Source organism: Pinus tabuliformis, chromosome 9 (assembly GCF_031772625.1).
Source record: "Pinus tabuliformis cultivar Carrire ecotype Pingquan chromosome 9, CPIR1, whole genome shotgun sequence".
In the NCBI taxonomy this organism is placed as follows: Eukaryota; Viridiplantae; Streptophyta; class Pinopsida; order Pinales; family Pinaceae; genus Pinus; species Pinus tabuliformis.
In genome coordinates this window covers 250,533,540-250,558,620 of record NC_142307.1, presented here as the reverse complement: position 1 = coordinate 250,558,620, position 25,081 = coordinate 250,533,540, and the positions used below count along the sequence as shown (strand labels likewise).

At 33.1% G+C, this 25,081-nt stretch overlaps 2 protein-coding genes across 2 annotated transcripts in view; both read left to right on the top strand.

Moving 5' to 3' along the window:
* Positions 1 to 13,321, top strand: part of LOC149148137 ((R)-mandelonitrile beta-glucosyltransferase-like) — an 89,239-nt gene extending 75,918 nt beyond the window's left edge. The window contains exon 3 of the mRNA XM_089442082.1: positions 12,375 to 13,321. Coding sequence (XP_089298208.1) covers positions 12,375 to 13,321 — 947 coding nt within the window. The remainder of the gene's footprint in view (positions 1 to 12,374) is intronic.
* Positions 13,322 to 23,574: 10,253 nt separating this feature from the next.
* Positions 23,575 to 24,452, top strand: LOC149148136 (uncharacterized). The gene is made up of 4 exons (XM_089445819.1): positions 23,575 to 23,781; positions 24,011 to 24,064; positions 24,140 to 24,190; positions 24,303 to 24,452. Exons 1-4 carry the CDS (start codon positions 23,616 to 23,618, stop codon positions 24,359 to 24,361), a joined length of 330 nt encoding a protein of 109 aa, XP_089301945.1. The 5' UTR covers positions 23,575 to 23,615; the 3' UTR covers positions 24,362 to 24,452.
* Positions 24,453 to 25,081: the final 629 nt, after the last annotated feature.

Below are 25,081 nucleotides of genomic sequence, written 5' to 3'. Positions count from 1 at the left end.
TGTTTTTTTTCTGGGAAACCCTTTGTAATTTATAGTGCTTTTTGAATTTTAATTCGACCGTTCCCCCCAAATCTGGTTCAATAATTCTCCCTTGGTGGCAGATTTTCTGAAATCTTGCCCATAAATCGCGTCTTAAATGCTTGCTGCCCGCTCCATTTGGTCTCAAGTCGAGAATCCCATCATGAATAGCGACTTCAACTGTCACTTTCTGGTGAACTTGCGTGGCAGCGCAGCCCCCCATGCACGATCGTGGACCTTGTGACTACTTTCTTCTATGCGCAATGTCATCCCCGCACAGCTCCCAGGCAGAATATTTTATAGTCCCGCACTCCCTTTCAACTGCCTGGAGCACTAAGACAATTCTTGCTTCGTCTAGTCAGGTGGTCGCACCACCCATGATAAGTTTATCCTGTCATACATCATGTTTCTTAGAGAATACCCACCTTTTATTGTTACGGTCGGCATTGCACACTTTACCATCTGCAATGCGCTACCCTGCCCAATATGCTTAGCAATGTGCGGTCCAAGCCAAGGCATCAGGCTGATCAATTTGCGGCGATAGGCCTTAGACCTGTCATCGTGATCGTACACATCCTGCCTTATCACCTTGGTTTTTTTCCCAGAAAATATTCCTCTATTCCGTCGTCCAGCTTCTTGACCTCTGCATCCACGAGAGCGCTTTTCTTCCTTAATCATATCCTTTCTTCTTCAAGTTCTTGGAGTCTGAGATTTCCCTGTCGAATTTCTGCTTCCAAGGTTCCGTAAACCATCGTATCTATCGGTTCTATCATGCGTGGTCTAAGTTCTCCAAGTACTATAGGGCTTACTGTGGTTGCTTCATACTTCAACCTTGGCGATGCCTGCACGGTTAGCTTTTTGCACACAATCCGATAAGCCCAAAGAACCGTTGGTACGCGCAGGTCCCAGTCAGTGTGCTTCACATTGTGGACCTTGTTCAATGCTTTGTGTACTTTGTTAAAAGCTTCTGCGTGGATATCTTTCTGCACACTTGGTCTTTCCATACTACGTGGTCCCAACTGGAGAGGTCGTTCGCGCTATTGCCTTACTCGCACCTGCTTACTGATCGTGTAAAAATGGGGATTGAATTGTTCTTCCCACAAAATTTTATGGTATACATGGATGGGGAGAGGGTTCTGTATAGTCCACTTCCAACCCATACTTGGAAATTGAGAAAAAAACAAATGGCATCCATAACATAAGAGCTCATATAAAAAGGAGGAAAAATTCTTGAGGAAACACTTCTCTTTTGTTTATATTCCCTAATAGCCATGGCTAAATTGTCTGATAAAATCTATCTCTAGTTCATAACTGTTGCGTTAACTGCTGCATCAATTAATGGAAGCCACTCCATATAAAATTTGGTGCTGTTGCCTTTACCAAATAATCTACACATCATCGCAATTGCAAAATTATGTGGGGAAGAGAGGGAAGCAATTGGGTACATACCAGATTTCTCCCGTTTGAATTTGCCTCCACCTAATCTCCAAGTGTGTGTAATGTCCAATGGGTCCTCGTTCTCTTTGGCAAAATGCTCAAGGAAATATTTTTTATAGAGATATTGAGGCTCTGGTAGATGGTACATCTGTGGCAGATTGTCTAGTGTGAAAGACCCCATGACCTTATGTCTTGAATTCCTGAAAGTTCTGTTTGAGATATCTACATCATCAATCATCCATTTTACCATATCTGTGTACGGTAATATCTTAGGTCTTGTTGCTATTATGTGTAAAAATGAAAATGTTGCCTCAAAGTAGGAAGCGTCATATGATATTTCAGCATCAGCTGTTGCCTTTGTTTCCAGTGGCCTGGGTTTCTCTTCTTCTAGTAGGTTATACATAGCTTCCCATGATGTGGTTCCTTCGTCTTTGTTGTAGGTGGTATCGGAGAAAAGGGGTATCATGTCTGATTTCTTATATGCAGTAGCTTTTCCCTTCTTTTCCATCTTTTCAAATGTTGTTTCCTATGGAGGTTCCCTGAAATGGATCAAATGGAGATTATCAGATAAACACAGAGCAAAAATGAGAGTGAAAATTCAATGATACAGTTAACTCCAAAAGGTGACAAGGAAGAAGCTTTTATTCGAAAATGTAGCTGAAAGATATCAAATCACGTCGATCTGTTTTAAACATAACTGCCATTAAAACTCATTAAATATGCACTAAGATCTTTTATCATGGCCGTTAGTATTCATTTAACCCATCGCAGCAAACCTGTAAGGAAACAACTTTAAGGTGATGAGTTTTATGTGCGAAATGCCGATTATACGATTGTGATAAATATTATCACAATATCCCATTTTCGATTATGCATTATTTCAGAGTTATTTAGAATTTTGTGAGATGCGATGTCAGAAGCGTACCTTTTAATGTTTAAAGCACATTTTGCTTGAATACATATTTATTGCATACATTGACCTTTTACTACGCGCCGGACTTAAACAAAGTTTATAACATTTATTGTATACTTCCATCGGGTCCGGGTCATATCGTGTTTTGAAAACTTTTCATAGTTCACAAGATTGGCCTTTGAGTAAGGGTCGTGATGCGATGAGTTTTGGCTTGTTATGTCACAATATCGCAATTCGCATATTCCAAAGGTTTTTTTATTTTTTCCTTTTGGGAATGTTGATATGCGATTGCGATAGAAACTTTATTCTACAAGAAATACTTTAAGTCTTAGCTTTAAATGGAAAGTTTAATTATACCATAAGTTTATTATGGTGATCCCTTCTTATCGCAATTCGAAAATACCAATTTGTTAATTAACCTTTGACACACATGATCCATCGATATGCGATAAAGCGAGAATTGCTAGTCGTAAAGGTTTTTGACTTGATACATTATATTATTTAGAAATTTATTCGTAGGAATTGAAAAAGAAAGCGCTTAAGTGTCAATTTTTTTGGAGGTATTTTCTTAAAGGGTCCCCGTTTATCAATATAATATTAACTATTAAATCAATAAAGGGGGGGCTATTAAACAGTACAATAATACCGAAGAAAGATGACATATGGAGAATGTGCATAGATGATAGTGTGTTGAACAAGATCACGGTGAAGAATTGATACCCTCTCCCTTGCATTGATGAATTGTTAGATTAGTTGAAAAATGTTGATTATCTTACAAATATTGATTTGCATAGTGGTTACCACCAGGTTAGAATTGCAGGTCAGGACATTTGGAATACTGCATTCAAAACCGAACAGGGTTGTTTGAATGGATGGTGATGCCATTCAGACTGTGCAATGCTCCAGCCATGTTTATGAGGGTATTGAATGATTTATTTAGGCCTTTTCTTTATCATTTTGTTCTTATATATCTGGACGATATTCTTGTGTACAGTAAAAACTTGGATGAACATGTGTGTCATATAAAGAAAGTGCTTGATATTCTGAAGAATGAGAAACTATATTTGAAATTGTCAAAGTGTGAGTTTGGGAAGACTTCTCGGATTTTTTAGGCCACATTTTCGGTAATGGAAAACTAAGGATAGATCCCTCTAAAGTGGAGGCAATTATCAATTGGCCTGAGCCCACAAATTTTATAGAGGTTCAAATTTTTCTGGGCGCGATAAAGTATATGAGAAGGTTCATTGCGAACTTCTTCATTATCATAGCCCCCATGCATGCCTTGGCTAGTGTGAAGCGGGTCTTTCAGTTGGGAGGAAAGAAACATAAATCCTTCGACACACTGAAAGAGAAGATCATCATAACAACACTGTTAGCCTTACCAGACCTTCAACAAATTTCTGAAATTGAAATAGATGCCAAGGGATATGACATGGGTTCTGTATTGATGCAACAAAGAAATCATGTATGTTACCATTCAGAGACTTTCTCCCAGGCTGTTCTCAATTATCCCATGTATGAAAAGGTGTTGTACACGTTGGTACAGAGTGTAAAGAAGTGGAAACACTATCTGATTGGGAAGGAGACCATCATCCACATGGATCATCAGCCCTTGCAGTATCTTCAGTCACATACCAAGATTCAGCAAGCTCGTCACTTCAAATGGATGTGATTCCTCCAACAGTTTCATTTGATGATAAGATACAAGAAGGGCACCAGAAACAACGTAGCATATATTCTTTCTCGCCCTCCTATTTCTGCATCTGTAATTTTGCAAAATCTTTCTTTATCGTCAGAAATTTATGTTGAACAATATGCTAACAATAGTGATTTTAAATAAATCTATGCAAAACTGACTCATGGATCGCAAGTGGACAATTATTACTTGTAGGGAAATATATTGTACCACCTTGGAAAACTATACATACCTAGTGATGAAAGGGTTCATGTAATCATAGAGGCTCATATCTCTCTGGCGTCTGGTTAGTTGGAATTGAGAAAACTTTATGTCATTTGTAGAGGTTTTGTTTTTGACCTCATATGAAAAACATTGTGACTCGCTTTGTAAAGGTTTGTGTATTGTGTTTTGTTTCAAAGCCCTCTAATAGAAAACTTGGGCTCTACACACCACTCCCTATTCCAGGTCGACCATGGGAAAGTGTGTCCATGGAATTTGTAGGAGGTTTTCCTATGTTTAGGTAAGGTCATGACTATTTGTATGTCGTTGTGTATCCTTTAGTAAAATGTCTGTTTTAATGCCTTGTAAAAAGCAAGTCACTACTGAGCAGACTACTTTCTATTTCTTTCAGCGTGTTTGGGTCCATTTTGGGTTGCCCACATCTATTGTGTCATATCGAGACTCTCACTTTCTTGCGAAGTTTTGGATCAGCTTGTGGAGAATGATGGAAACTAAGCTAAAAAGAAGTACGACATTTCATCCATAGATCGATGGACAGATAGAGATTGTCAACCACACCATGGTACACTTGTTGTGAGGCTATTGTGGTAAACATCCCAAGTTGTGGGATGAACAAATTCCTTATGTGTAACATGCATACAATCGAGTAGCACATTCATGTACACAGAGGTCACCGTTTGAGACATGTTTTGGCTATCTACCTAGAGATCCCTTGGACATGGTATTTGGGAAAGAGGAGGATAGAAATGGACGAGATGACAGGGACAAAGAACGGAAGTTCAATCAGTCGATACAGGTGATTCATCAGGTAGTGCAGGAGTAGTTGGAGAAGAGTCAAGATCGGTATAAACCTCGACATGATAAGCATCGAGTTGACCATAAGTTTCAAGTTGGGGAAAAGGTATTCTCCATATCAGCAAGGATAGAATGAAATGATAAGCGAAGAAGTTGAGACCCATCCGATATGGTCCCTTCACCATATTGGCAAATATCAGAGACAATTCTTTTCATCTTGACTTGCCTGCTTATATGCAGATGTACTCGATAGTAAATGTAGAAAACCTGAAGCTTTATGAACCTCCATTGATTATGAATACCGATGAGGTTTCAAATATTCCTATAGTGGATGAAATTTGCACCAAAGTATCTAGATAACTTCCCAAGGATATCATACTCGACTCGAAAACTAAAAATTCACAATAGGGAGATGTGGAGTATATCCATGTTGGCTTCAAAGCAATGCAGCCAAGAAAAGCTCGATGGATGGAGAAGGAAAAAGTGAGGGATAAATTTCTCACTTTCCAATTGACTGAAAATTATTTTGGTGGTCCAAAAGCTCTTAGTGGAGAGGATTGATCGAGGAGGATCTTGGAGGGTTGATTGAGGTGGATCTTCATAAAAGTACCAGTTGCATTGTAAAAGGCTCAAAACTCAAAGTGGCAGAATCTGGTTAAACTTAGAATTATATCAAAGTTCTCTTCATCGTAACGACAGTCAAATCTGGGTCCAGATGACGGCGTTAGAGTAAGTGAAATTTTGAGTTTGACTTGTCCATGTGGCAGGAGAAGGTGACATGGAAAAAGTATTAGCGAATGAGGGAGTGGCACGTGGCAGGTTTCCACTGGGTCCCGCATATCGTATATCACCACAAGAGGACTAAGTGGCTTAAGAATCGGCCTCAACGAGGTGTCGACTGCGATTGCAATATGATATATCGCAGGTCAGAGGTGGAACAAGTATACGAATCGACCCCGGCGGAGTCCATTAGCGATGCGGTATATATCGCAATCAGAGTTCATAGGAGGGGAGCGGTAGCATGGAGTGAGACCCTAGCCCACACCAATTGCGATTTGTGGGGAGGATCCAGACCCGATATCTTATATTTTTTGGTTTATAAATCTTGGCAGGTCCACCATATTGTAGAGGGATGAAATTGGGTTGATATGCTGATGGGTTGCACGTCGATTACGATTTGCGGGGAGGATCCTGATGTGATATATTATATTTTATTTCTATAAGCTGGCAGGTCCATATATTGCAGAAGTGTCTGTTGTATTGGCTTTGGATTGTCCACCGATAGTTAAAAGCATCAATAGACATGCTCTCGGGCCTTGAGCGCAGTTAATGGGTTTGTTATGTTTAAACAGGATTTCACTATTGTTACAAGGTTGTTGCCATATAAGCTTCTAGCTCAATCCCATCTGCCTAAACTTGGTTATTATGTTAAAACTTCCCTGGTTTTTAGGGATGCCTCTTTGCTTATGTATATGACTGTTGTGTCGGAAAAAAGCAAGGGGAGTTAGTAGATAGTTCAGAAGCACACGCACGTAGCAGACCCTGACCTTGGCAGTAGTTCAGACCTCTCGTTGAGCAACAAAGAGGTTCTGATAGGTTGCAAAAGGCCTAATTATCCAAATTGGGAGTTTGGATAGGAGTTTTTTCACTATTTTTGGCCAGGAGTTTAGTGGTACTATCTATTTTAAGAAGCTGAGCTCTCCATTCTCTACCCATCTTTCAGCTTGAAGGTATACGGGTTGTAATTGCTTGTTTCTTATACTGTTATCTCTTTTATGCCACTAATTGAATGAAGGCATCCCCACTATTGAGCAGGGCCAGGAGACGTAGTCCAAACTGGATGAACTCCTTAATGAAATCATCAGGTCATGGTTTTTGAGTTTTTCTCATTATTTCTACATTATTTACGTGCTTTTAAGTTCCATGGTTAATTAAATTTGTTATATGTAATTTTTATGCATCTGTAAGTAAAATATATTGGATCATTGGTGCAGCAGAGAAGCCACATTGGTGCCCATCTTCACTAGTAGACCTCCTACTAGTTCCTCCAACATTTGGAACTAGTTTAACTAACTATAACTTAGCTAAACTGAATTAATTAATTACAACTCAAAAGAAATCAGCCTGGGCCTCTAAAATTTATGGATCGCTCTACATGACTCTAGATACACTTCCAACTCAAATTTCCTAAGCCAACTAAGTCAAATTATCTTGGTTAACTATTACAAGTTTCTATGAGAATATAATTTCGATTTAATTCCTATTTAATTCAAGGAAAAATTAAATTAGGATTTCTTGTTTCTATTTTTAACAATAAGAACTCATATTAATTTTATATGAAGTTAAAGAGACATGGAACCTTCCATAACATACATAAAATATAAACGTTTATTATTGTCTTACTGTCTAGTCATCATGCTAAGCATTACCCTATCCAAATAATATCTTTCAAGTATCATCCAAGCATATGTTTAGTTGGACACCGATTGTAATAAATAGGTATTCCAAATAAATTAGGATAAAAATTATATAATAAATATTAATAATGCCAAGGTGAGATGCATGCATTTGGAAAATAAGCTATGCTTGAAGAAGTAAAGGTAAATAAATGGAAAGTTGACTAAACAATAAAGCATTGACAATGAAGTTTTTGGAGAGAAGGGTCATGAAGAGGGACGTTTATGTAGATGGAAAATTTTTGCAAAGGAGAGAGTGTACAAAGGTGAGAGAGAAAAGAGTAGTGTAGGGGAAATGGTGTGCCAAGGAGTATGCACTTCCCACAAAGGAATGCTCAAGCTCAAAATTAATTATGTTATAACAATGTGTGAATAGTGCAAAGGAGTTATGAAGATATTAGATGTTGGGGTAGAAACTAGAAATAGTTTATAAATATTTCTAAATATGGAATATATATATATATATATATATATATATATATATATATATATATATATATATATATATATATATATATATATATGTATATATACATATATATATATATATATATATATATATATATATATATATATATATATATATATATATATATATTAAGAATTATAAAGAATATAAATGTAGAAATATAAAAACGAATTGGAAATGGAAAATGAAAAGTATAATTAAATGTAGAAAGTAGAATGAAAAATGAATATCATAAAGTAATGACCTTTATTTTAGATTTCTTTAAGTGGTAGGTGTAGTTGATACATAAGGCGATCAAATAAGAAAATAAACATGGTCAATTTTTTTTGGTATCTTTTTTTTCCTCTTTGTTCATAAGAGAAACCATCCTTGTTAGCTTTGTATGAAGAAAACTTACAACATTATACCTCACTAAAAACTTGTAGTTTCAAAATCATTCTATTTAATGCTTAAAATGAAAACACATCAACAAAAAATTACTAAACAAATAAAATAAAGAGTTACTGCATAAGATGAAAAGACATAACAAGAAAATTACTAAACAAATATACATTTACTTATTTTCCATCTTGAATTTAACTAACAATAAAATAAAGAGTTAAAACTCTTAACTAACAATAAAATAAAGAGTTAAAACTCTTAACTATGTTGGAAAATAGAAAACATAAAAATCACGTCTTATATAATTATGAGAAATATATAATATCCACATACTATGTTAGGATAATATATAATATCCATATACTATGTTAGGATAGACATAAGATATTAGAATCACATGTCTATAAAAGTGATTATTTCAAGTTACATTCATTCTAGGAGTTCATGGGATGTTATTGTGGCTTTGAATCTGACCTCAAACATTTATTGGTAGAATTAGCTCATAATAATAGTGAGGGGGCTTATTACATAGTCGTTGATGCTATTGTGATAAGTCAATTTCCATTTAATAGTGGAGGTCATTTGCATTAGCATTATAGTGATTTGGGTATTTGATTCCAAAGTATATTATATATGTATCTATTATTCTCTTAGAATACTTTGTTTATCGTTAAGAATTGGTGATTGGTAATTTTTTTTAAAACTATACTAAGTGGACTCACGGAAATTTTTCCTAAGGATTATCTACTTAGAGAGTATTTGTTTTGCATTTGAAATGTATGGTATAAAATAAAAAGGTGCCACAGGGGAGAAACGAAGGGTTATGCATGTGGAGGCCTATGAAGTGCAAGGCCGACCCATATCCCTATTCAAGGCTCTCTTGAAAAATAAGTATCAAATATTTCTAATAGTATCCACAAAAGTATATAATAAAAGGTTATTTATAAAGGTCAAGAAAGAAGTGGTAACTTCCCCAAAAGGTTGGGCATGTGGAGGCTGGCCCATATCCCTATCCAAGACCCTTAAAAATAAGTTTCAAATGTCTCCAATAGTATCCATAAAAGCATATAATAAAATGCTATTTATAAGGATCAAGAAAGAAATGGAAAATTTTACAAGAAGTATGTCACGAAAGAGAAGGTATTTGACTTTAGAATGCAGTGTTGAGTATTTTGGTCCTTGTTATAATATTTTCAAGAAAAAGGATAATAATTTTTTGAGGAAAATAGAATCAAATTAACATAGAAACATTTGGGACATTTATTTTGAAATGATTAATAAATTAGATTAATATGAAAAAAAAAATGAAAATTTAACCAATAATGTGATTTCTAAAATGATACAAAAAAACATTTAAATTAAAGTTATTAATAAATTAGATCAATAAAAAAATATAAATGAAAATTTAATCAATAACATAATAGAAATGAAAAATAAGAAGAAAAAAATTACAATTAAAAAACAAAGAAGAAAGGATGATTTAAAAAAGACAAGAGCAAGTGCAAAGCCAACAAATCAAATTGAAGAGTAAATTACACACACATATCAATCTTGACTCCATTTTTAAATTATAGGGTTATTATCAGTTATTTCAAATTATAATGTTATGGTATATGTGGAAACACGAGGAATCTACACGCTAAATTAATTATATTTATGTTAAAGGTATTCATTTAAGGGGATGGTTCTCTCTGGTCCACGATCATCTATCTATACCCACTCCATAATGCCACATGTATATACCACTTATTAACCTTCAGCAAACAACCAACCACAATCATCATCTATCTATACCCACTCCATCCTACCACATGTCTATACCACTTATCTACCTTCAGCAACCAACCAACTACCAGTTGTAGCAAGTCCTCATGATATGAAAGATAAAACTCATGTCATATGGGTAGATAATATCACATATCACAATAAGAATGATGCTTTAAACCTACCAGAGTTTATCTTCACCTCTTCCATTTCCTCAATCATGCACAAAATTTTGATATATGCATTAACTTTTATTAGAAGCTATGCATATTTTTCATCATTTGTATACTTTAAGACATTACTTCTAATGGTGTTAAACATTAGGGTAAAATAGTCCATCTTATTTTTATGTAATCATTTGTCTTTATAGAATGAATAACTCTACCATTAATCCACTTAGAAATTATGGTTGGCCCCACGTCTTTGGAGTGGCTAATGAGTTTATTATAAATTCCTCATCTATTGGTATTGTTTTGTATCTTGTTATGGATTTTTTAGGCCCATTGCAATATCAAGTTCTAAATACTGAGTCTATTTTAGGGATTTGTCTCTTTTAAAGTGTCTCGATAAGACATATTTATTAATGCATGTTATTGTTAATTTTAGACCTAAACCATGTCCTTTAAGATGCAACACATATGGATTTAGTGGTGCTTCAATATGAATTTTAGTTGTATTGTAATATGTTCTAATATTTTGGCTGGATTGTGGTTTAGGGATAACTTAGGTGTGGTTTTTAGTAGATTGTCTCAGCTTTGCTGGAGAAAAAAGGAGAGTTTCTACTAAAAATGCATATGTATAAGATTGTAAACAGTTAAGTTCTTTAATATTTTGGTATATATGATTGGAACCTTACTACTTCTTTCATTATAGTAAGGAATTCTTATGAAGAGTGAGACGCTATTTTTATATGGTAGTATTTAGTTTATGGTAATTGTTATGCTTTACAATAACATCTATATAAATGTTGATATGGTGACTTGTTCTAGTCTAGAAGATGGCTCAATTAAAGAAAATACTTGTTTATGGTTTAAGTTAATGCTAATGTTTTTAGTGAAAAAAATTATTTTCATTGTATAGTTGCACTTTCTATTTAGCTACAAAACATAAAACCACATAACATATGTGCCCTCATATTTAAATAAATAGACTTGAAAAATTAAATGGATATTTTTTTTTATATAAATATATGTTAAGGTTTTATTCGTTTAAATTCTATTCAGTGTAAATAAAAATTAAAAAAATAATATCTTTTTTAGATTTTATTTGAATAACAAATAATATGAAATTTAATCTTAGAAATAATTTTTTTATTACTCGTAAAATTGACAAATATATTAAATCAAAATAATAAAATATTTTACAAATCTAAATGATAAATAAATCTTTTTTCCTATCCGAGAATAAGTAAAAAAAAATGATTGGTAGAACTTAACTTAAATATTTGGTGTTTTCCTATGTAATATGGAAAGCTAAGTAGTGTATCCTAAGTAAAAAAAATTTGGTTCCTTTTTCTATTAAGCAAATAGTATTATAGTATTGTCTACAAAGTCCCGATGATCGAAAAGAAAGTTGACATATAAACACGTTGTTTCCTGTGATTTATATAAATTTTCATAACATTATACTAGGTTGGTTTCCTCGAGGTCACATATCAATATTTATTTTCGAATTAGTTATATAAAATGTGCCTTTATCACCCTCCTTCTCTGGTCACTTCTCGAAAACGACTGACTTTCAATAAGGAAACTTGACATTTTCTATTTTAGCCATCTTAAGGTCAACTATTGTTAAGTAATCTTCACTTCCAATAAGTAAACTTTCCTTCCCTAGTCTAAAACTTTGCAATCTAACATCACTCCATGTACTTGTTGCTTCTTCTAAGTTCTAAGTTCTAACACGTAATTGAGTTGCCTTTAATCACCATACAGCAGCGAAGAAAATTCGATTATATTGCATCGCAGTTCGAAAAACACTGACATTTTTATCATCATGTCTCGGGTTGATCACATATTGTGTGCTCCCAATTTAGAGTTTCGGACGGATTTTATATATATATATATATATATAGTGATGAGCCTCTCAGTCCAATAAGAAATTGAGGATGACAGATAAAAGACTAGTTCATATTTTGTTTCCTCTTACAGTCTTCTTATATATCCTGAGTGCTTTTGTTTAATTATATTCATTAAAATGACTGTAATTTGTTTGTAACTTCTTCAGTGTCCGAAGGAAAAAATAAAGAAAACCTCATCACTTGTCTTCCGGGCAACATCCCACCATTGAAGCCAACCGACATGATGTTCCGATGTAGTGCTGAGGATCCGATGGACATTACTGCTATTCTTTATGAATCGCAGAAGCAAAGCAACGGCGACTACGTATTAGTGAACACGTTCGAGGAGCTCGAAGGGACGGATGCAGTAACAGCACTCTCTTTGAATGGCTGTCCTGCTCTGGCCGTAGGACCTCTTTTTCTTCCAAATTTCTTAGAAGGAAGGGATTCGTGCGGCAGTCTGTGGGAGGAAGAAGAGAGCTGCCTGACATGGCTTGATATGCAACGACCGGGATCAGTTATATACGTTTCCTTTGGCAGCCTCGCTGTCATGAAATCTCAGCAACAGCTAGAGCAGTTGGCACTAGGGCTCGAAGGCAGCGGACAACCTTTCTTGTGGGTTCTTCGGAAAGGCCAGGTTGCGATTTTACCCGAGGGCTTTGAAGAACGAACGAAGGAGCGGGCCCTGTTTGTGAGGTGGGCGCCACAGTGGAAAGTACTTGCCCATGCCTCAGTGGGATTGTTTCTTACACACAGCGGATGGAACTCTACCTTGGAGGCAATGGGCTTGGGGGTTCCCGTAGTGGGATTCCCATGTTTTGGCGATCAATTCCTCAACAGCAGATTCGCCAAGGAAATATGGAAAATCGGCCTGGCTTTTGAGGATGTGGAAGTAGATAACAAGAAGGTGGTCATGAAAGAAGAGGTGGTGGACGTTATGGGGAGAATGATGAGAACATCGGAAGGGAAGAAATTGAGAGACAACGTTCTCATTATCAAGGAGTCTGCAACGAAGGCCATCCTCCCCGGAGGATCTTCTTTTCTGAACTTAAATACTTTCGTTAAAGACATGACGATGGCTAAAGGAGTCCAATCCAAAAATGAAACCACGTGACTCTGTTTTCAGAATTTACAGTAAAAGAATATGGAGATTTAAGAATAAGCTGCTGATCAATATCAGATACATCTCTCCTTTCCGAGATGCACACACATCTGTCCTTTCCCAGATGCACAGGAATAGGGACGCCTTAAAGCCTGCCATGTTTCATTCCACTCAAGAAAGCGTTGTAAATTACTCCTATTCATCGCGCCACATTTCATGGTTTAAATGCTTCCATCTTATTCAGAAATTACGCATTGTATGGCGTGGTAGATTTAACTTTAAAGTTTTATTAGTTGTCCGTGTCATGATCACTAAGTCCCGTGATGGTACTCGCATCGTATGTTACATAATTTTGAATAACTGAAAACAGATTATTGGCCGTGATTTTAGATTTTACTCGCAAAAGTCGTTGCTATCAGGCTCCTTTATAAGCTTATATATTTTTTGCCATAAATATTTGATATGTTCCAAGAGATTAGGATTTTTGGGAACTGCAGAACTATGTAACTCCCAGGTAACCAGGTAGTTTGATTTTGCATGGTAAATTATCCAACGCTAACTGAAAAATTAACACCAAAGAAGCCTCCAAACAAGTAGTTCGACATCGAAATTAAATTATCCGAGCCCCAACTGAAAATCTAGCAGCACCTTTATTTTTCAGTAGAAAAAAATGAATTATTTTTATTAAAAAAAGGAGTACATACAAAATAGTTTCTTTTCTGTGCAGACTATTTGATCCACGGAGGGAGAAACAATAACCTCGATTCTTTTGTTTTTCATACTTGTCATTTTCTTATCTCAAACATCATGATGTATCAACAAAATATTCCAGCAATGCTTCTTACATGATCTTTTATCTTACTAGGAATCTGCTCAGAATGTAAGTCACAAATAGTTGATTCATAAAACCATTAATATCTACAAAAAAAAAAAAAAAAAGGAGCTCATATATGATATTAATGCTTCCTACGTTGAACAAGGAACCTTGGACAAAAGCAGAAAAATAGATCGCACCTAGCGCGTTTGTTGTTCATACCTTTGCACAAAATGTCTACAATATGATTCTTCTCATCGTAGATGTGTCTGAAAGATATATGTTGGAAAACCTTCTCTAGAGAATGAGTGTGACAGACCCAATTTGATAGCATATGTGGCTGAAAATGTTTTGAATCCCCATACACTTTAAAATCATCAATAGCCAACCATTTGGTGTAGATGAGAATGCCCCAAATTGAAATGATTTTAGCTGATCTATTTGAACCTATTCCTCCTTCCCACCAGAAATGATAGTATTTATCTGGTTTTATGACAATATATGCATCACAACCTCACAACTTTTGTGAACATGCACCATCAAAGAAACTAATCCGAAATTTCTTCGATATATCCCTTTTGTTGAATTGAGGCTTATGTGATCCATAATAGTTATAAGTAGAATTTCGGCGTAAATCACATAAAGAGAGACATTTGTTGATGCGTTTCGAACCAACCAGTGTGGCTCATCGTCAAGACAAGTTGAAGAAACAAATCCAGCTTTGCATGCTAAATAGTCTGAGCAAACGACTATCTTGATCAACGTATAATTTTGACTTAGGGACTGTAGTCAAAAAGTCAAAAAGATAAATTAATGGGAGTTGGTTATCAGACAATAGATTATGTGAAAGAAATAATTATACATGTTGATTAAAAAATTGTGACTTATATGGGAATTAGTTAGATCAAGGACCTCACTTCTATATATATATATATATATATAAATATATGTAAAGTAATTTTAGGATGATAGTTAATTATAATAACTATATATTACTAGAAAGTTAAAATTATATATATATATATATATATATATATATATATATATATATATATAATAGAAGTTAGTTGAAAGGTATAAATTAAAAAATAAATTAAGGAAATTAGTCATATTAAAGACCTATATATATATAAAAGGTAGGTTAGTTAGTTATAATTACTAGAAATTTAAAAATATGAAATAATTTTATATGGTGATTACTTATTAGTTAGTTAAAAGGTATAATAAAAATTATAAATTCAATGGAAATTAGTTAGATAAAAGACCTTACTTTCATATATATATATATATATATAAAAGGTAATTTTAGGGTGATAGTTGGTTACAGTAATTATATATTACTAATCAGTTACAATAAGATGGATAGATAACTAAAAAATAAAAATGAATAACAACTAATTAAGAACATAGAATAAAAATAAAAATAAAAATTAATAGACCATACAAAAAAAATTAATTAATAATATATAATAGTTACGATTATATTCATTAATATATATAAGGTAATTTTAGGGTGATAGTTGGTTATAGTAATTATATATTACTAATCAGTTAGAATAAATAAGAAGGATAGATAACTAAAAAATAAAAATCAATAACAACTAATTAAGAACGTAGAATAAAATAAATAAATAAATAAAAATAAAAATAAAAATTAATAGACCATACAAAAAAATAAAAATTAATTAATAATAATAATATATAATAGTTACGATTATATTCATTAATATCTATCAGGAAGAAATAAATATAAAGAGCGCCTAACATAAAAAGAAGGAGAAGGACCGGAAAAAGTCTAAAACACGAAGGACAAACCCTAACGAAAGCAAAGAAGATGAAAAGGGGTAGGGGGAGAGGGAGGAAGAGAAAGACTAGGATGAAAGGGCAGGGATCCAACATCTACACTAAGGACAAACCCTAACGAAAGAAAAGAAGATGAAAAGGGGGAGGGGGAGAGGGAGGAAGAGAAAGACTAGGATGAAAGGGCATGGATCCAACATCTACTGATCTTCAAGCCGTCATCTCTATTGAGATTGTTTGGCCTTCTTTCAATTTCAATAGCTTCCCTGAATTTGGCCTTGTTGCCAAAGTTGCTCAGTTCCATCATCCTAAATTCAGGGAAGCTATTGAGATTGAAAGAAGGCCAAACAATCTCAATAAAGATGACGGCTGGAATATTAGTAGATGTTGGATCCCTGCCCTTTCATCCTATTCTTTCTCTTCCTCCCTCTCGCGCCCCCTTTTAATCTTCTTTGCTTTCATTAGGGTTTGTCCTTCGTGTTTTAGACTTTTTCCGGTCCTTCTCCTTCTTTTTATGTTAGGGGCTCCTTATATTTATTTCTTCCTGATAGATATTAATGAATATAATCGTAACTATTATATATTATTATTATTATTAATTAACTTTTATTATTTTATTATTTATTTTTTATTTATTTATTTATTTATTTATTTTTCATTTTTTATTCTACGTTCTTAATTAGTTGTTATTCATTTTTATTTTTTAGTTATCTATCCATCTTATTTTAATTGATTAGTAATATATAATTACTATAACCAACTATCACCCTAAAATTACCTTATATATATATATATATATTAATGAATATAATCGAAACTATTATTTATTATTAACTAATTTTTCTTTTTTTTTTGTGTATGGTCTATTAATTTTAATTTTAATTTTTATTCTATGTTCTTAATTGTTATCCATTTTTAATTTTTAGTTATCTATCCATCTTATTGTAACTGATTAGTAATATATAATTACTATAACCAACTATCACCCTAAAATTACCTTATATATATAAATATATTTATATATGAAAGTAAGGTCTTTTATCTAACTAATTTCCATTGAATTTATAATTTTTATTATACCTTTTAACCAACTAATAAGTAATCACCATATAAAATTATTTCATATTTTTAAGTTTCTAGTAATTATAACTAACTAACCTACCTTATATATATATATATATATAGGTCTTTAATATAACTAATTCCCTTAATTTATTTTTTAATTTATACCTTTCAACTAACTTCTATTATATATATATATATATATATATATATATATATATATATTTTAACTTTCTAGTAATATATAGTTATTATAACTAACTATCATCCTAAAATTACCTTACATATATATATATATAGAAGTCAGGTCCTTGATCTAACTAATTCCCATATAAGTCACAATTTTTTAATCAACATCTATAATTATTTCTTTTATATAATCTATGGTATGATAACTAACTCCCATTAATTTATCTTTTTGACTTTTTTACTACAGTCCCTAAGTCAAAATTAGTCGTTGATCAAGATAGCCGTTGGAGGCTCTACTTAGACTATTTAGCATGCAAAGCTGGATCTGTTTCTTCAACCTGTCCTGAGGATGAGCCACACTGGCTGGTTCGAAATGCGTGGACAAATGTCTCTCTGTATGTGATTTACGCCGAAATTCTACTTATAACTATATCCCTTTTGTTGATCATTCTCTTTTTCCGTATCTTCACCTGAGGTCCAATCTCTAAATAATATTCCACTATCTTGATAAGAAGCTTCTAGCATCAACCTCTTTCTACTTAAAAATATTAGGGTTCTTGCTCCATATGCCCCATATAATGTAAAAAGGAAAAGAACAATGTTCAACCTATCTCATCAACCCTTAGCAAAGAATAAAAAAAGGGAAATAATCTCGAACAATAGAAATATGGTTAACAAATAAATACTTCTTTCATGTAGATGATGACGAAGAGGAACAGATAATGAGTATTTTCCCTTGAATCCTTTGATGGTGTTTAGTCCCATCTCAATTCGTGAACCATACCCAACATCCCATCATAGGCCCCAAAAATCCAATTATTGTTTTTTAGCATACTACGCCATATGAAAGAAAAGCTACTCTTTTGAACCACTCCTTGATCTATACTTCATAATCATGGTAATTAAAGTATTTCCCTCTGATGATTTTTGACCATATGTTATTACCATATAGCCCTCTACAAAGACTCTTTATAATCAAAGCCCTGTGAAAGGTTTTATTATCTAGGATGCCCCATCCACCTGCCTCAACCATTGTAGCAATGGTTGACATACAAAGCAGATTAATTTTTCCGAACTGATTACGACCAGACCATAGAGATCTTGCCATGATGGCATCAATTTTGTGAATAATATCCATCGAAAAAATAAATAAGTGCATCCAGGAGACCGATATGCTTTGAATTAGATATCTGACTAATATCAACCTCTTGATAATGGAAAGTCGTGTGTTTGACCATAACATCAAATTTTTATTGACTTACATAACAACCACTCCCAGTTGCCATAGTTGTTTGGCTTTAATTTGAATCCAAGATATACAAAGCCTTCATCTATATGAATGGAGGATACCTCCAATATGCAGCATATATCTTTCTTCACATTCTCCTCCCTGTTATCTATGGTCAACTTTGATTTACATTTATTCATGAACAGGTGATATGCGTCCCCAAAGGAAGTGAGGATAAAAGGCATATGAGACCATTATTCAATACTTGACTCACCACCAAAAAGTAGACCATCTGCAAACATCAAGCGTGAAATATTGATATGCCTTCTTAATCTGTGTCTCTTTACCAGACCCCAACGCCTGAAATGTTCCATCTTCCTAATTACACCATCACTAACGAGCATGAAGAGGACGCGGGACAATGTGTAAACTTGTCTCAAACCCCTAGATTCCTTAAGTAATTACAACGGAAGGCCACTAATGATAACTACAAAATTTGCAGATGAGACACAAGCCATAATAAACCCAGTATTTTGTTGATCAATCCCATTCTTATGGAGGATCAACCTTAGGAACTCTTAGTCAATGTTCTCATACGTTTTGTTCAAACAGAGCTTCATCATGCATGTACTTTTCTTCCTTACCTTTATGGGTGTAAGCATTCCTAAGTGATCACGACAACATCTTGTATATGCCTCCCCTCAAAGAGGCCAAATTGTTCTAGTGAAATGTGCATATATAGTGTATTTCCCAGCATATTAACAATAAGTTTTGATATCATTTTGTACATAGAGTTACAGAGCGATATAAACATGCAATCTACAAAGGAAAACATATGCAGTTTCTTGGGAATTAAAACTAAGAATTAGCAACAACCGACCTTACAAAACAATAAAGCTTCTCTAATGGAAATTTTGTACCCTTCCTTGGTGACTATACCTACGTTTATAGAGTATATTGTGAAATCTCACTTGTACATATCATAAATCATTCATCTTCATGATCGACACAAATCCTTGCCCTGCTCTTTCAGATACAAATTTTATTTACATAAATTCAATTTAGATATTTATTTTCAGTGTTTTATGCGTATTACAAGTAAAAAAAAAAGATCAGTCAAAGAACTCGTGGAGCCTAAAAACATGAAAGGTGTTTATCTGATTCGAAGTTCTTGTGGGACCCCCTAAATTGGAGACACTGGTCGTTCCATAAACCAAACGATTCAAGAGTACACGGTTCACCTAAGGCATTGTAGGATTCGTTGCTCTACTTTAGCTGAACATGTTAATAAGACAAAAAACCACATTTGTTTAGAAGATTCGAAGGTTGACCTAAGGCATTGTAGGATTCGCTCCTCTGCTTTAGCTGAACATGTTGATAAGACAAAACACCACATTTGTTTAGAATATTCCAAGGTTGGCCTAAGGCATTGTAGGATTCACTCCTCTACTTTCGCTGAACATGTTGATAAGACAAAACACCACATTTGTTTAGAATATTCGAAGGTCCTCGCTAAGATGGATCATTTTCATCACCAGAAATTATGGGGAAGTCATTGAAACTGGGAAGAGGTATAATACGCTAAATAAAGATGATGGGTGGAATATCAACGATTAGTGGATCCCATCCCTTTATTCCTAGGTTTTTTCTTATAGTTTCCTTTTCGTCTTTTGTTTGTGTCCTCTTTGAGTTCTTTTCGTTGCTTGATTGTACTTTCCGTTCATTTTTTAAAGTAATTTTGTGTCATCCTAATCTATCATTTTGACTTTTTCATGTTAATAATATCTTCATCCTTTAACTTTCTTATTAGATTTTATCCTTCTCATATTTTTCTATTATATAATTCTATTATAGGTAAAGATTTTTGGTAATTTCCTTTCCTAATTTATTTTTTATTTTTTATTTAATAATATTTATTAAGTAAAATAATTATATTTTAATTTATTATTATATTAAAAATATTTATTTATAAATTATAGTCTCTTCAATATCAGTTTTATAATTTCTTTATGAATTATCTTAATTAATTATTTATTAATTGACTAAAACACGTTAATAATAATAATAATAATAACATTTTGATTTCTTCATATTAATAATATATTCCTCCTTTTAACTTTCTTACTATATTTTATTCTTCTCATAATTTTCTATTATATAATTGTATTATTCTTCTTTCATTCAATTTTATATGTAAAGATTTTTAGTAATTTCCTTTCTTAATTTATTGTTTATTTAATAATGTTTATTAATTAAAATAATTATATTTTAATTTCTTATTATATTAAAAATATTTATTTGTAAATTATAATCTCTTTAATATTAATTTCATAGTTTCTTTATGAATTATCTTAATTATTCATTTATTAATTAACTAAAAAAACATTAATAGTAATAGTAACTTTCACTTGATATTTCTTTTTTAATATTTTTTATCCTCTAAAATTATGCAATTTGTTAATATTGATATCCAACTTGATCTTCCAAATGAATCTCACTAAATACTCAAAAGGAGTTGATCATAAAATTTTAATGTGATTTATCCATAAAAATTAGGTTTTAATACTGAATCATAAAAGCTTAGCTTCCATGCTGAGACATCAAATATAATTTTATTTTAATATAATTTATTATGCATTATATGAAAATATAATTTATATAAATATGTTAATGAACGTAATTTTTTTTCGTTATATAAATATGTTAATGAACGTAATTTTTTTTCGTTATAACTTAGGTTATATTCGAATTAAAATAAAAGTTATTGTATTTTTATTTTTCATTATCATAATTTCTTACTCTAGTCTTCACGTTTTTTATTATGAAAATCACTCATATTTGTTTTCAATTTATTATTAATTATTTATAGCCATTAAGTACGTTTAGCTTGAAAATATGATATTGAAGTTAATAATTTAAATTTATTTTTGTATTGAAAATAATAATTTCATTAATTTGGTTTTTTGGGTTAATTTAATTGGTGATTGCAATGAAGATGAAGTGTTTTGTTTTAAAAAATTCTAAATTCAAATCTTTTGAGTGTAATTAGAAGTTATAGTGGTAACTGTTGGAATGGACCCAATAACCCCACTGAATCAAAATTGTAAATTATATTAATATTACAAATAAAATATTACAACAATAAATTTGGAGATGAAATAACTTTTAAAATAAAATAAAAATTAAAGGAATTTGATAATTTTTCTTATTATAAAAATATAAAGAACTTATCATAAAAATTTTAAGAGTATAGTTTCCCATGGAGGGTGCCATGGGCAAGCCCTCCCTCACTGCCATGGGCAAGCCCTCCCTCGTTGCTCTAAAATAATGACAGTTAAATTGAAGATGAGCTATAGCAATTGGGGTACTTCATAGTTTGCCAATTCCTCGGTGAAATCATATGTTATGGTTTACACCTCACATAAGTGGAAATGACAATCAAAGGGGAAAGCAACAAAAGCATGTACAAGCCATCCTAATGACTCAGTATAGCATATATTCAAATTGTTCAAGTTATGAAGTATTTGGTAGTTGATCCTGACTCTTATGCCTATTTTTCACAGCACACATAAACAATGGGGTCTCATCCTTCCTGGTTACACAATATAACATACTGCATTATGGCCATTCCTCATTAGCATGGAAATTAAGCACAGTTCAATCGAGTTTGTAATTTTATTGGCCTGGCCCGGCCACATGTCGCTCCTCCGCCTTGGAAACTATTTGTATGTCAATGCATGTCATATCGGAAAAGCCATTGGCAAAGCTATGCAACCAATCAAAAAGAGTGTTGTTATGAAATCTCTCCCTTCAAGCTTATCAAACCTGTATGTAATGTCACCATTAAAGCTAATTTGTCCATTAGCATTGGAGGTTGTTGTAGTGTTAACTAACTTATTTCCTTGAGTTCTAAAAATCCGTTATTAATCAATCAAAAATAAATTTAAAACATACTCCAACAAAAAACCAATTCAGTAAATATATATTAAAAATCTAAACTATAATAAATATTTTATAATTTAATAATAATTTTATAAAATTATATAAATAAAATTTAAATAAAATAAAATAATGATGGGATATGTAAGGCTCCTCGACCTCAAAACAAATGTCATCCATCTACTAAATGATTCAGTAAAAATTCCCAAGTTTTCTTTTATTGGTAAGGTTTTAGAAAAAACAATGTTTCTTTCCGCAAGAGAGAATCATATGTTCCATTGTCAATGTTATTCTTTTGTTTCCGGCTTATTTGGCCATAGAGTAAAAATTCCCCAAGTTTTCTTTTATTGGTAAGGTTTTAGAAAAAACAATGTTTCTTTCCACAAGAGAGTCATATGTTCCATTGTCAATGTTATTCTTTTGTTTCCGGCTTATTTGGCCATAAAGCGCATTTGTAAATGAGAATCTTTCTCCCAATATTAAAACATTAGTAGGTAAATATATTTTTATATTGCGTTTTGTGAAATGGTTTTCTTCATAGGTATTTCACAATATAAATTTAAGTAAGATGGTAATTTTTTAATATAAAATAAGTTTAATACCTTAACAAATTTATAAGATATTGAAATTATATAGATTAAATAATTTAAATTCAATTTTTTAAAAATCTTTGTTTAACTTTAATTAAAATTGATTTTAAAAAATATCATCTTATTTATTAATTAGATTGCATAATTTATAAACTATTTTTATTTCTTTTTCTTTATAAAATTTAACCATAAATGAAATACAATTAAATAAAATTATATTCAATTATTAAATAAAATTTATAAATGTGACAAATCTAATTTATAATAGATCCTTATCCTTTGACAAAGGGAAAAAAACTTGTAATATGAACATTGAAAACATGGTTAAATTATCACAACCTTGTTCAGAGTTTATGTATCTCAATGTTTTGAATGTTCATAAATTTTTGTTATGTTCCTGACTTGTAATATGACCTTTGAATGCACTTTGAAAATATAATTAAATTATCACCACCTTTGACGAAAGCCCTTAAAAGGACCTTCGGATAAATCAATTTAAAACAACCATAAATTAAACATATGTCCACGGGGCTGCCAACTCCGCTGTGTGGACTCCAACTGTGCTTGGCTCGTGGTTTATTACACGTCAACAATAATTAATAAGGTGGATGTACATCCGACCTTTGGTTTTCGCGGCAACTGACTTCACATTAAACGTTTCTCCATTCGAGGTCTGGGTATTCAATGCGCTCCGGGTTATGTGCTCTTTCCCTGTTTGTAACTTCTGCTCTGGCGTTATTTGCTTTGTTATGCCGACCGACAATGTGTTGGGAGGGTTTTGGAACTTGTCACTGGTTTTCTGAATCGGGCGAGATGGTCTGTGCAAACCCGCGCATTTCCTCCAGCAATGGTAAGCTTCCTCCTGTGTATTCAACTGTTGGTTTTTCGTTTCGGTCGTCGACTTCTATTCCATTTCGTTTCACTCTGTCAGTGCTCACATTCACGATTACTGTGTATTTAATTGCTTCCGGTGACAACCTTCAGGTTTCTTCTCGTTTCAAACGCCTCTAGCTATGCTTTCTGTTCTTTGGTGAGGTTTCTTGTGGCTAACTTCGACCAACTGTCGATTCCTTTTACAGGCACGCCCAATCCGAGCTTTCCTTATCGACGGGGCAGTCTACGGAGACGAACAGGTATTCTCCTCCTCCAGTTTCAAACCTCGCCGCTTTACTCCGCCATTCTAACCTTCGCTGCCCCTTTGTGAGCAGGAATCATGGCTTCTCGAAACCCTGGCTTTTCTTGTTTTTCCCAGCTTCTTGGTGAGTTTCACTCCAAATATTTAACTCTAACTGTTTCACAGTTTATTCGTTCTTCATTTGCTATCGATTCCTGTTAATCCGTGCTATTTTGTTGTTGTTTGTTTCTGTGCAGGTTCCCTCCGTCAGTTGGAACCCCGGCTCGTTCTTGCTGAACTTCAAACCCTACGATAGGGTTGCCTTCCCCTTCAGTCCCGTGTCTAGTCCTATGTTCAGAGTTCCTGTCTGTCGATTCTATTGTTTCGTTGCGCCTGTAGGCTGCAAGTCTTGCACAGGAATGGAAAGTCGCTATGTTTTAGATGCTCATAGGTTTCTTTGTTCAACTAGATGGTTTCACTAGTTTTTCGAACCCTGACTCGGGTTGTGTAATATATTCGTCCTTCCTGTTTGTTACTCTGGATGAACTCTGTTCTTTTATAAAATAAGCAAGAATGCTTTTCGTAGATTTGTGAAAGAAAATTATATTTGCTTCAGCGCGACATGGACTCACCTGGTAATTAGTAGAATGCTCCTTCTGGTTTTCCTGACTGTGTCGAATAGCAAATTATTCCGTATGTTATATGGTTGTAGACCTCGCTCCGTTACTCTGTTCCTGTCAATAAGTAACACAAGGAGAAAAAAAACAAATTTCTGTTTCTTTTCCACACACTGTCACACATTCAATAGATTCCAATTCTCATATGTATCATTTTAATCATCATGCACACATGGTTGTTACATATCATTCGAACTGAAAATTTCACACGTAATTTCTCAGTATAAAGAAAAAATGACTAAAATAGTCTACAGGTCTTGGCAGACAGATAATTTCTGGTTTCTATTTTTGTTTTCCAGATTATCTATTTTTCTCTATTATCTTGAGGGAAGAAATCGAACCCCTCACCTGTTTGCATG

Coding starts and splice junctions, on each gene's coding strand:
- LOC149148136 (XM_089445819.1), top strand. CDS start 23,616: ATGCGCTCCGGGTTATGTGCTCTTTCCCTGTTTGTAACTTCTGCTCTG. Junction 23,782..24,010: donor GCGCATTTCCTCCAGCAATG/GTAAGCTTCCTC, acceptor TTCCTTTTACAG/GCACGCCCAATCCGAGCTTT. Junction 24,065..24,139: donor CAGTCTACGGAGACGAACAG/GTATTCTCCTCC, acceptor CTTTGTGAGCAG/GAATCATGGCTTCTCGAAAC.